The 12,094-nt window shown below is 38.6% G+C and overlaps 1 protein-coding gene across 1 annotated transcript in view; it reads left to right on the top strand.

The window, feature by feature from the left end:
* LOC104114217 (uncharacterized) overlaps window positions 1-12,094 on the top strand; it is a 28,893-nt gene that overhangs the window by 14,677 nt on the left and 2,122 nt on the right. Inside the window, exons 10-18 of the mRNA XM_009624606.4 lie at window positions 754-882; window positions 955-1,053; window positions 1,148-1,205; window positions 1,289-1,364; window positions 1,445-1,574; window positions 2,404-2,561; window positions 3,366-3,438; window positions 3,700-3,894; window positions 4,254-4,347. Of these exons, the coding sequence (XP_009622901.1) occupies window positions 754-882; window positions 955-1,053; window positions 1,148-1,205; window positions 1,289-1,364; window positions 1,445-1,574; window positions 2,404-2,561; window positions 3,366-3,438; window positions 3,700-3,894; window positions 4,254-4,347 (1,012 nt within the window). The remainder of the gene's footprint in view (window positions 1-753; window positions 883-954; window positions 1,054-1,147; window positions 1,206-1,288; window positions 1,365-1,444; window positions 1,575-2,403; window positions 2,562-3,365; window positions 3,439-3,699; window positions 3,895-4,253; window positions 4,348-12,094) is intronic.

A 12,094-nucleotide genomic window follows, 5' to 3' on the forward strand; every position in this document is an offset into this window, starting at 1 on the left:
AGAGTGGTAAGCTAATGTTCTGTTAATATGCAGAGTTTTATGTCCTGAACCAAGCTTGTTATTCCTTATGCAGATTCTTATGCCATGGTTATTTTTCATATAGGGGAAGCAAATGAGCCCTTACAGTACTTAACTGGTTCAGTAGTATTATTCCGATATGCCATGACTAGTACTCCACCTAGTAACATGAACTCCTTAGTCTGACCATGTCTTAGCATCACAAGCGATGTACTCGTGTATCAGCCCTGTGTCTCAACTGTTAACTTTTTACGAAGTGTCAATAATCAATGTTTTAGTAATAATTAACATTCTATTCTCCAGCCAGACCTCCTATTTCATCTACCCTTGCGGATATTCTGGTATCAGAAAAGGATAATTATTTAAATCCTTTATATCTGTGTCATAGTTTCATTTAATTGTACAGAGTGCTTAAACCCAGCTAATAGGTCAATGAACCCCATTATTTTATTGTATCTTTGTTTAATTAATTTCCCTCTTTTAGGATAAAGTTATAAGAATAAAGCACATATTATAACCAAATTCAATCAAAAATTTAATTAAGGTGCAAGATGTTTTCTCATCTTGTTATTCTTGTACACTTGGCTGTAAATATTTTGTGAAGCCCTGTTGGCGCCTCTTATTCCAATGACAACAATCAATTTGCGCTTCTGTTTCCAGATAATCAACAAAATGTGGTTATGCTGTTTCCCTACCAATTTGCCATTGTAAAAATTGAGATGCCACTTCTTGCAGGGGGACCATGTTGCACTTTTGTCTGCATTTGCAGAAATGGGACTCAAGTTTCGCCTTGACGTTCCGGAACAAGCTATGGAGGTTACTTCTGTGTTCTTCCGTTCTTCCACGCCTGCCAATGAAGCTCTTGTAAGATGCTCTTGTTAGTTGGTTATATCTATTCGATTTCCCTCGTCTGACTTATCTCTCAATTTGATGAAGGAAAGTATGAAAATGTTATCTGAGCAAAGGTCAAAGAACCTCAAGGTTATACAAGAAAAAATGAAACTGAATGAGAAGGAAGTGAAACGCTTTAATCCTGTAAGCTAATAGCTCCTTTTGACCACTGTTGACTCTGTGAATTATCAACCACTGACTTTGTTGATTCTGAACCAGCTGATTATATTTTCTCCAGGTTGATGCTTTTCCTAGTGATATTGTTATATTTGGGAGGGTTCTTAATCTTCTTAGAGGTTTGTGATGAATGCGCACTATTATCTCCTCTTTGTTTCATCTAAGCATGAAGAACTGACTCAGTGTGTTGTCTGATTCTCAGGGCTTTCTGCAACAATGAATGTCCGCATAGTTTATATCGATATCATGAGACCTTTTGCTGAATATGCTCTCCAATGGTTAGCTCTGTTTTGTGCTTATTTTACCATATATCAGCGGATGCATTGCTCACTGAGTATTGTTCATCAACTTGTACCAGCAACTTAAATAGAGGGCCATCCTTGAATCCACGATGGATTTATGACACCCCAGTTCATTCTGATGTTGAGGCCAAGCTAAGGCAGCTTTTGGTTGAGCTTGGGAATGCTGAGAAGATACTCGGAATCCAGGTACATACTCGTAACTTCCATGTTTTTGCGGTCTGATATCCTACCAACCTGCTTCCCTTCCCAAAGGCTTTGTACACAACTCTTCTTACAAATTCAGGGGTAGCTAACACTACTAATGCTGTGGGAGTACAATTTCTTGCTGCAGAGAAAAGTAACGCAAGGTCTTTAGTCAAGATAAGTCCGTGGAAAAGGAATGTTTTAGTGAACCCATATCTCATATTGAACACTCAATCAGAAAGAATAAATTAATTATAGAGTGCGGACTACCTTTTCAATTCGGGGTTGGCGTAGAGGTAGGCTGTACCTTGAAACGAAGAGAAAGCTCAACAAATAAATAAATACAGAAGATGGAGCAGTCAGTTACTGAGAATATCAACTAGACAATTCATTATTCTGTGGATGAGTGAGAAGAGCACTGGAAAATTCTGCGTTAGCCATGTGGATGTTTCAGATTGTGAAGGACATAATTTAGTCTTCGAAGTTGTTGATTTGAGTTGAGAGTTCTTTAAGTCAATAGGAATGGGTAATTTTTAGTCAAACTCTATAGTGCTACAAATCCGATATATACTCAATTTTTCTCTATGTAGAGAGTTATTCGATGTTCCTTTCTGGGTTTCTGATATTAGATTTAGACTTAACAACTCAGAAGAGGCTTCCATGTCTCTTTTAATGAAGTGATCTTAGATCCTAGCTGCAGGGGTTAGTCATACTGCTGCCAAATGTTCTAATGTAGAAAATGTCTCTCCAATTAGGTTGGTTTATAGATATGTTGATTCATTCCTGGGTTTCACTAATTCAGGCATGCTCATTATTTGTTGTGTATTTCAAGGTATGTGCCTACAAAGATGGAGAAGTGATCATTGATACTGCTGCTGGGGTACTTGGAAAATATGATCCTCGTCCGGTCCAACCCGATAGCTTATTTTCTGTTTTTTCAGTAACAAAGGGAATCAGTGCTGGACTGGTACACTGGCTGGTTGATAATGGGTATGTGATCCTAGAAATAATTTCAATGTCTACTCTGGATGTCCTAATTTTCTATCCTCTTGTCTAAAATACAGAAGTTTCTAAATCGTTTAGAAAAAGAATGCTGCCCCGGGGGCTTTGATCTTGTGGTAAGAGCGCAACTTGTGATGTGTGGGTTCGGTGCACATCACGGGTTCGAACTCTGCCGCAAACAAAAGCCTAGTATTTTAAGTGGAGAAGGGTTTGTGTTTTTTTTGGGGGGGGGGGGGGGGGCACTATTCATCGAACTGTGCGCCGCTGGCCTAAGTTTACGCTGGCTGCTAGCCTACCACAACCACCCTCCTTTATCCCGGTTTGGGACTTTTTTTAAGGCCTGCCTTCAATCGAGGCGTGTCATTATTTCTTCATACTTGCTCATTGCTATAGTTTATTTATCGATATGCCATTACATTTGAAGGCTCCTGATAAATCAAAATTTAGAAGGTAAGGTATATGTTACCATTCTTAAAAAAAAAAAAAATCAAAATTCAGAAGGTATGCGCCTCGCCTTGCGTGGGATGGAAACACCTTTGCTTATACGTCCATTTTAAAAATACTGATTCAAACTTTAAGAGCTTCAAAGTAGAAATATTTTTGATTTATCTACTAATGATCTTGATCTTTCCTATACTCATTTTGTAATTCGACTTTCCTTTTAATGTGTCTTGCTCATTTTAAAGTTTTAAGAGGTACCCTATGTTTGCAAGACATTTTGTGCTCTAGCTTTGTTTGGGGTACATAATTTTAGCCTTTGCAATTAACCAATGAAAACATTATATCTAACAGAAAGCTGAAGCTTGAGGACAATATTGCAAATATTTGGCCTGAATTTGGATCACATGGAAAAGACCAAATAAAGGTATGTATAAGAAGTTATGAGCTACACCACAATAGAAATTGTTTCTGACACTTCTTGAGTGAGTAAATGATTAAAGAAGAAGAAAAGTTAATTTCATTCTTTTTTTTCCCAGAAAATATTTCAAAGTAGTGGCAGAAAGCAACACCAAGAATTGTAGAATACCTATTTCTTAGTCCTGGATATTTATTGTTTTAATTTCCAACTATGTCAGTTTGAGTGCATGCTTCTTTATCTTTTCTTTTTTTAATTTAATTATGGCAGGTTCATCATGTTCTTAACCATACCTCTGGTTTACATAATGCCATGGGTGGTATTAGCCAAGAAGATCCTTTTTTGATGACTGATTGGGATGAATGTTTAAAGCGGATTGCCATGACTGCTGCAGAAACTGCACCGGGTCATGAGCAGCTGTACCATTATTTGTCATTTGGCTGGTTATGTGGTGGCATTATTGAGGTAATGTTGCATTTCATATTTTCTGATCAAATTTTATGACTGTAATTGCTTGTTAATTATTTGTGTCATGACCCCTAAAGCATCAACTAAAGTATGCAAAGCTCCAAATGTTATTGAACTAAGTTTAACTTAAATTTTGAAGGTAAGTTTCCAAATGTGAACCATGTTTATGGTCACGATGGGACGATGGGGATTGGTTTGTTACAGAAAGATTTGACAGTACCTATTAGTGGCTCCTCTTTTGAATTTGAAATGAAATAATCTTGTAGTGGAGCGTCTGTACAAAAACATATTGCTATCAGTATATTATAAAATCTTGACATGCTTTGAGGTATTTATCTATTGTCATCTCAATACAGCGAGCATCAGGAAGAAGATTTCAAGAACTCCTAGAAGAAGTGTTTGTTCGCCCTTTAAAGATTGACGGCGAGCTCTATGTTGGAATTCCTCCAGGCATGATTAGTGTCTACTTTTTATTATTTCCTAATTCCTCCTACTCCTCTTTGCTATCAATTGGCTCATCTTTGCTTGTTCAATCTCGTTAACTATGCTGACTGACATGTTAGCAAACAATTGTCATAGTTTCTAGGTCCCTTGTCAGTTGATAACTAATCTAACCACGCGGGATATACCATATTCATAGGTAATACTTCCGAAAAATGAAAGTTTAGACTGCTTTTATCCATGTTCAATATTATCGCAGCTACCTCGTTAAAAATTAAGGTCCAAAATAAGTTTCCCATGTTTATATGATGCAGATGAAGTATTGTTGGTATTAACATGCTGGACTTATGGGTACTTGTAGGTGGGCAGTTGGCCAGTAACCACCTCAAGTTTTGAGGGGTAGCTTATATGAATCTGATCACTAAGTTGTCAAAATTTCCAACCCATCTGGCGTCAGACAAAGCAGTTGCAATAACAATGACAATAATAATAATGATAACGGCAAAGGGCCAAATATACCCCTCTACTTTCGAAAATGGTCTAAGAATACCCCTCGTTATACTATTGGGTTATCTATACCCCTACAGTCATACTTTGGGTTCAAATATACCCCTCATTTAAACGGATGGACACGTGTCATCGTCTTGTTGGTTAATTATAAATTTCTTCTAATTAATTAAAAAGACTCATTATTCATACCCGAAAAGCAATTTTTTAAAGCAATTTTTCTTTTGTAAAAACTGAAATTATTTTTACTAAAAACTGAAAAAAACGAGAATATTTTTTTTTTCAGTTTTTACAAAAAAACTGCTTTAGAAAAAACTGAAAAATATTTTCTAAAACAATGTTTTTGAAAAAACTGAAAAAAATTTACTAAAAACTGAAAAAACCGAAAATAATTTTTTTCCCAGTTTTTACAAAAAAACTACTTTAAAAAAAGCTGAAAAATATTTTCTAAAACAATATTTTTGTAAAAACTGAAAAAAAAACTAAAAAGCAAATTTCTTAAGCAGTGTTTTTGTAGAAACTGAAAAAACAAATATTTTCTTCTTTTTTTTCAGTTTTTAGTTAAAAATATTTCGGTTTTTAATTGCTTTAGAAAATTGCTTTTCAGTTTTTTTTTCCAGTTTTTACAAAAATATTGTTTTAGAAAATATTTTTCAGTTTTTTCAAAGCAGTATTTTTGTAAAAACTGGAAAAAAAAATTTGTTTTTTTTTCAGTTTTTGGTAAAATTTATTTTTAGTTTTTTCCAGTTTTTACAAAAAAAATATTATTTTTCGGGTATGAATAATGAGTTTTTTTAATTAATTAGAAGATATTTAGAATTGACCAACATGACGATGACACGTGTCCCTCCGTTTAAATGAGGGGTATATTTGAACCCAAAGTATGACTTCAGGGGTATAGATAACCCAATAGTATAACGAGGGGTATTCTTAGACCATTTTTGAAAGTAGAAGGGTATATTTGTTAATGTTATTGGATTCCAATTGGTGTTCTGAGACTTTGGATAGGTCTATATAGTTGAATTGAAATTGTGTGCAACGTTTGAAAGTAATCCGAACCTCGTCGCGTTCGCGATGACCGGCTGACCAACTCCTTCGCGTTCGCGTTCCAAGCTTCGCGTTCGCAAAGGCCAAATGACCCCAGGCCCCTATCTTCCTTTTCTTCTTCGCGTTCTCGTTGCCTGGGCCGCGTTCGCGAAGGCTTGCCCTGCTCCTTCTTTGCGTTCGCGTTCACAGCATATCAGCCCCTCAAACTCCTCTTCGCGAACGCGGGACTCCCTGTGCGTTCGCGAAGAAGGAAACCAGACTTCAGCAACAACAGCAATTGTTATGCATGCACTTGTGGTTTGCAAATCTAACTGACTCTTATCCTTATGCATTACAGACAATGGTGCGCTCACGTGGTAGAGGAGATGCATCGCAAGGGAGGGCAGAACCCTCCCGAGGTCGAGGTCGAGGTCGAGGTAAAAGCAACCTACCTCTAGCACTTCAAAGGTTTATAAGTAAGAAAGCTACAGCCAATAGAACCAAACCATGTTCGAATGACCTCAAATTGTGTGCACACGTCACAAATGACACTACGAACCTACTCCAACTTCCGTAATTCCATTCCGACCCCGATATCAAATTTTTCACTGCCGACCCTCAATTTTTCTTAAAAATTTCAAATACACACATAAATTTGGAAAACATCCTACTACCTTAATTTTCAAAGTCTTCTAAATGTTACTTTTCCTTTCTCTTCTCAAATAGTACACACACGTCAAAAATGATACCACGAACCTACTCCAACTTCCGGAAATCCATTCCGACCCCGATATCAAATTTTCCACTGCCGACCGAAATCGCCGAATTTCCAACTTCCGCCAATTAAAGCCTAATTTCACTACGGACCTCCAAATCACATTCCGGACGCACTCCTAAGTCCAAAATCACCTAACGGAGCTAACAAAACCATCAAAATCCAAATCCGAGAGCCTATGTTGATGGTATTAATCTGATTATGGTTAGATTTGGAGCTTTTGGAGACCGAGTCCAGAGACGAGGGCATCCCGGAGTAGGATTTTACGCTGTTTTGGACAATTGGTGGTGCAATCGCACCTGTGGAAATGGGGCGGACCCAGTTCGCCTAATATTTTTCCGGGACATCAAATACGACCTAAGGAACCATAGTCACCGCCCTACCACCTCCACCTTATTATTACAAGTCTCCCCCACCACCTTCTCCATTACCACCTCCACCATACTACTAAGGGCTACATTACTTCGAATTCGAGCAACACTCACTCGACTACATAAGCCTAAGGGCTACATTACTTCGAGTTCGAGCAAATCCTCACTCGACTATAAAGCCTAAGGGCTACCCTAACTCGAGTTCGAGCAACCATTCTCACTCGGGGACTGCACTCACCGCTACTTCAGATACGGCGAGGTAGACGAGCAGACATTCCCCTGGTTCTACTTTGGCAAGCAACGGTGGCGATGATAGGTAGGCTTTTAACTCCTTCAGGGCTTGACGCACTCGGATGTCCATAGGAGGTCGTTATCCTTCCCCCGTACCCTTTTCTGCTTATGTGACTTTCCGGGAGGTTTTGTTTTTGGTTTCAGAGTGTTTTGGGGCACTTAGTCCCTAAAATGGAAGCTTAAGTCTTAAGTTTTTGACCATAGTCAAAACTGTGTGAAGACGACTCCGGAATGAAGTGTCATCGGTTCCGTTAGCTCTGTTTGGTGATTTTGGACTTAGGAGCGTGTCCAGATTGTGTTTTGGAGGTCCGTAGCTCACCTCATCTGGAGGCAGGGATTCCTTTTGTAGAGGCCATCCTATCAGGCCAGTACATTCATCCCTAAAAGTCACACTTGGTACATAAGGCAGCAACAGTGTTTATAGAACTTGTTTCGACTCCGATTTAAAACCGGTCTTTGATTCTAAGTTAGCACGATTTACTGTTGCCTCATTAAAAACCTTGCCAGAAAATCCATTTGGGACAAAACCGGTTCAAGGGAAAAAGAGTGCAACACGTGCTTTCAAACCTAACAGCCACATTCTCCTTTGGTTGTTGCCTGCAAGTGTTATTTTATGGTCCAAATTCATGTCCAAGAAAAGGTGAATTAGATCCCAAAAGACATCCTCTGAAGAAGGTCCAAATCAGGCAACTATTGGACCTATTTGGAACCTAAAAATGTGTCCAAACTTGCAGCCCAGTAAGTATTACATGAAGCCACGTTTTTATAACATAAAAAGGATTACTTGCTACCCAAAAAAGGAGCGTCAAACTATTCACAAACAATTCGATATACTCAATACGAATCATAGGAATTAATTCCATATGAATTTACTAATTTGCCGGATTAAAATCCGAAATTCATTTTAAAAATCGACAGTGGGGAGCACGTCTCCAATCTCGGAAAAACTTATGAAATCCGAACACCCATTCCGAGACGAGTCCAACCATACAAAAATTATATCGAATTCGGAGAGTGAGAGAAGAATCTGGGAGCGCAGGTGCGAGGGTATGTCCGCACCTGGGAAGGCGCAGATGCGGAAGGAAAGGCGCGGTTGCGGAGTCGAGCTAGGCAGAGGGAATGATTCAAGATTTGATCTTTTTCAATCGGGATTGGTTCCTTTAGCATTGTTTGATGCATTTCAGTTGTTTTTGGTTAGTTTCGAGCGGTTCGGAGGTCGCAACGCGCGGGATGGCTTTTCCGACGCCTTTAGCGACGGAGAGGTTGCTGAGTTGGAGTTGTGTTAAGGACATGAGGGATTTAAGGGAGTCGGAGTAGTTGGAGAAAGTGTAATTGTTGCCGAAAATGGATTGGACCCAAACGTCGGCGACAAAACCCAGCCATTTTCTGGCCAGAGATGGAGATGGCTTTTGGCAACGGAACGGCGAGGCCTCGTGCAAGTAGCGCCGCAAGGTGCCGTGCACATGGGGCTAAACTCAGTACGTTCCGATTGCCATCGGTTGTTGTGGGCAACATCGGGAGGCGACATCGCTCGTGGCGGCTGATGGCTTTTGGCAACGGAACGGCGAGGCCTCGTTGTTTGATGTGATTTGAGAGCTCGACTAAGTTCGTATGGTGTTTTAGGATTGATTGGTATGTTTGGTCGAGGTCCCGGGGGCCTCGGGTGAGTTTCGGGTGCTTAACGGACTAGTTTTTGGACTTAAAGATAGCAGATTTCTGATATTTTTGTTGCAGACAATCCTTCATCGCGCCGTAATGATAATGATACATTATAAAGTGGAACTGTAGAAGAATTTGGACGTATGACATTAGTCTTTGGCATTCCTTTTCTTCACCTTGTTTATCTTATTTCTCACATGGTACAGAACAGTGAGAAACCAGCTGCTGTGTGCATTGACCTATGACCTTCAGGAAGAGGACAGCCATAGAGTTCTCAGGATTTTGTATAGTCAATTCTAGAACCCCAAAGCCTCAAGAAATTAACCTGTAAAGGGCTTTCCGGACTGAAGTTTCTGTATCACCATGTAAATATGCTTCATGCTTGAGCACTTGTTGATGTAGATACTTGCCACAGAATTTAGCAACTCTCAGGTTTCCCCTTGTTGAAAAAACCTTGTTTCCCCTTGTCACGACCCGAAATTCCCACTTTCGGGACCGTGATGGCGCCTAACATTTCACTTGCTAGGCAAGCCACCGTTAGAATAATTTTAACCATTTTTTTTAACAATTTAATTTAATTAATAATAAAGAAACTAATAACTGGAATAAAATCTGAAATAAAGTGAGTAAATTATAATAATAGCGATGTCTAAATACCATCCCAGAACTGGTGTCACAAGTGCACGAGCTACTAGAATAATACAAATAAGGGTTTGAATGAAAATAAAGCTGTCTGACAGAAATACACAGCTAAAATAAAGTAGATGGGGACTTCAGAGCTGCGAACGCCGTGCAACTATACCTCAAGTCTCCTGTGGATAGCTGAATCCGAACAAATCTACTGTACGCCGCTGGGACCAACTCCGGTATCTGCACAAGAAGTATAGAGTGTAATATGAGTACAACCGACCCCAAGTATCCAGTAAGTGCCGAGCCTAACCTCGACGAAGCAGTGACGAGGCTAAGGCAGGTCACTTACATTAACCTGCAACAATATAGGGGAACAAGAATAGAAATTAAACCAGTAAATCATATCAGCAATCAAGCCAACTCGGCAGTCATAACCAATTATTACTTAAATCACTTTCCGTTGTGGTGTGCAACCCGATCCCACAATATATTCATAATTAATTCTGTTGCTGCATGCAACCCGATCCCACAATATATTTATTTTTATTTAATTCTGTTGCGGCGTGCAACCCGATCCTCAATATATCTTTTCAATCAATTCTGTTGCGGCGTGCAACCCGCTCCTCCAATATATTCACTTTCAATCAATTCTGTTGCAACGTGCAACCCGCTCCTCCAATATATTCACTTTCATTTCTGTTGCAGCGTTCAACCCGCTCCTTAATAATATAATTTACCAATTCTTATAAAAGAAATTATTCCAATAAATGCAACAATTAATATGAAATTGTAAGACAACAATCATATAATAATTATGATTTATTTAGAAACAAGTGATGACAAGTAGCAATTAATTGTGGAAATTAAGGAGGAAATAAGCAATTTAATATTTAGTATGCTAAATGTCAAGTAACAATTAAGTCACATAAATCAAATAATCATGTAGCAAATATAGCATGGATTCAAGGCCATAATATTAAGCAAGAAATATGAGAGAAATAATTAATATAATAATTAATTCATGATTTAAAATAATTTATGATTTTCAGATAAATGTGCACACAATCAATTTGACGACGTATAGGCACTCGTCACCTCGCCTATACGTCGTTACACATGAAATTCACGTAACAATAATTCCAGGGTTCTATTCCCTCAAGTCAAGGTTAACCACGATACTTACCTCGCTTCGCAACCAAATTCAAGATTCCAATAAACCTTTGCCTCGCGAATTGATGTCCGAAAGCTTCAAATCTAGTCACAAACAATTCAATATTCTCAACACGAATCGTAGATTACTAATTTTCGGATTAAAATCCGAAATTTATTTCAAAAACCGACAGTGGGACCCACGTCTCGAATCCCGGAAAAACTCACGAAATCCGAACACCCGTTCCGATACGAGTTCAACCATACAAAAATTATCGAATTCCGACATCGGATTGACTTTCAAATCTTAAATTTTCGTTTTTGGAAGATTTTATAAAAATCGGATTTTTCTTCACGGATTCATGATGTAAATGAGTATGGAATCATGAAATATAACTAATTTCGGATAAAGAATACTTACCCAACTCAAACTCGTGAAAAATACCTTTGAAATCGCCCAAAACCGAGGTTTAGAACTCTAAAAATGAACAAAAATGTCGGACTCCGGACATATATATTTTGTCCAGGCAAGTCGCATCTCAATGCGACTTGTCTCAAAATTTTCAAGCCAAAAATTGCGGTATCAGCCTTCAGTCAATCGATCATAACTTTCTGTACAAATGTCCAAATAATGAATGGTTTATCTTTCTGGAAACTAGAATCAAATGGTTACAACTTTCATGTCTTGATAATATCCAGATTCCTTATAGATTGCGAGATATAAGCTTCCAAAGTCAGCCCTGTGCATCAGAAATTTCTGGCGATTCACACTGCGAGGCAAACAAAAACTGCATTACCACCCTTCACTCAATCGATCATAACTTTCTGTACTAATGTCCAAATGATGAATGGTTTATCTTTCTGGAAACTGGAATCAAAGTGCTACAACTTTCATGTTTTAATAATTTACAGATTCCTTATAGATTGCGAGATATAAGCTTCCAAAGTCAGCTCTGCGCATCAGAAATTTCGCATACTGCTGTCAAAAACTAGCAGTTAAAAATGGTCCGAAACCACTCCGAAACTCACCCGAGCCCCTCGCGACCCCGTCCGAACGCACCAATAAGTCTCAAAACATATTATGGACCTACTCGAGGTCTCAAATCACACATAACAACGGCAAAACTACAAATCACGCGTCGATTCGGACTTGTGAGTTTATGAAATTTTCAATTCTATAACTCGCACCGAAACATGCCAAATCAATTCGGAATGAACTCAAATTTTGCGTGCAAATCATAAATGAAATAATGTAGCTGTTCCAATTTCCAGAATTGAATTCCGACCCCGATATCAATAAAGTCTAACTCCCGGTCAAACTTTCCATAAATCTTCTATTTTTCAACTT

This window comes from Nicotiana tomentosiformis, chromosome 8 (assembly GCF_000390325.3).
Source record: "Nicotiana tomentosiformis chromosome 8, ASM39032v3, whole genome shotgun sequence".
Classification (NCBI taxonomy): Eukaryota; Viridiplantae; Streptophyta; class Magnoliopsida; order Solanales; family Solanaceae; genus Nicotiana; species Nicotiana tomentosiformis.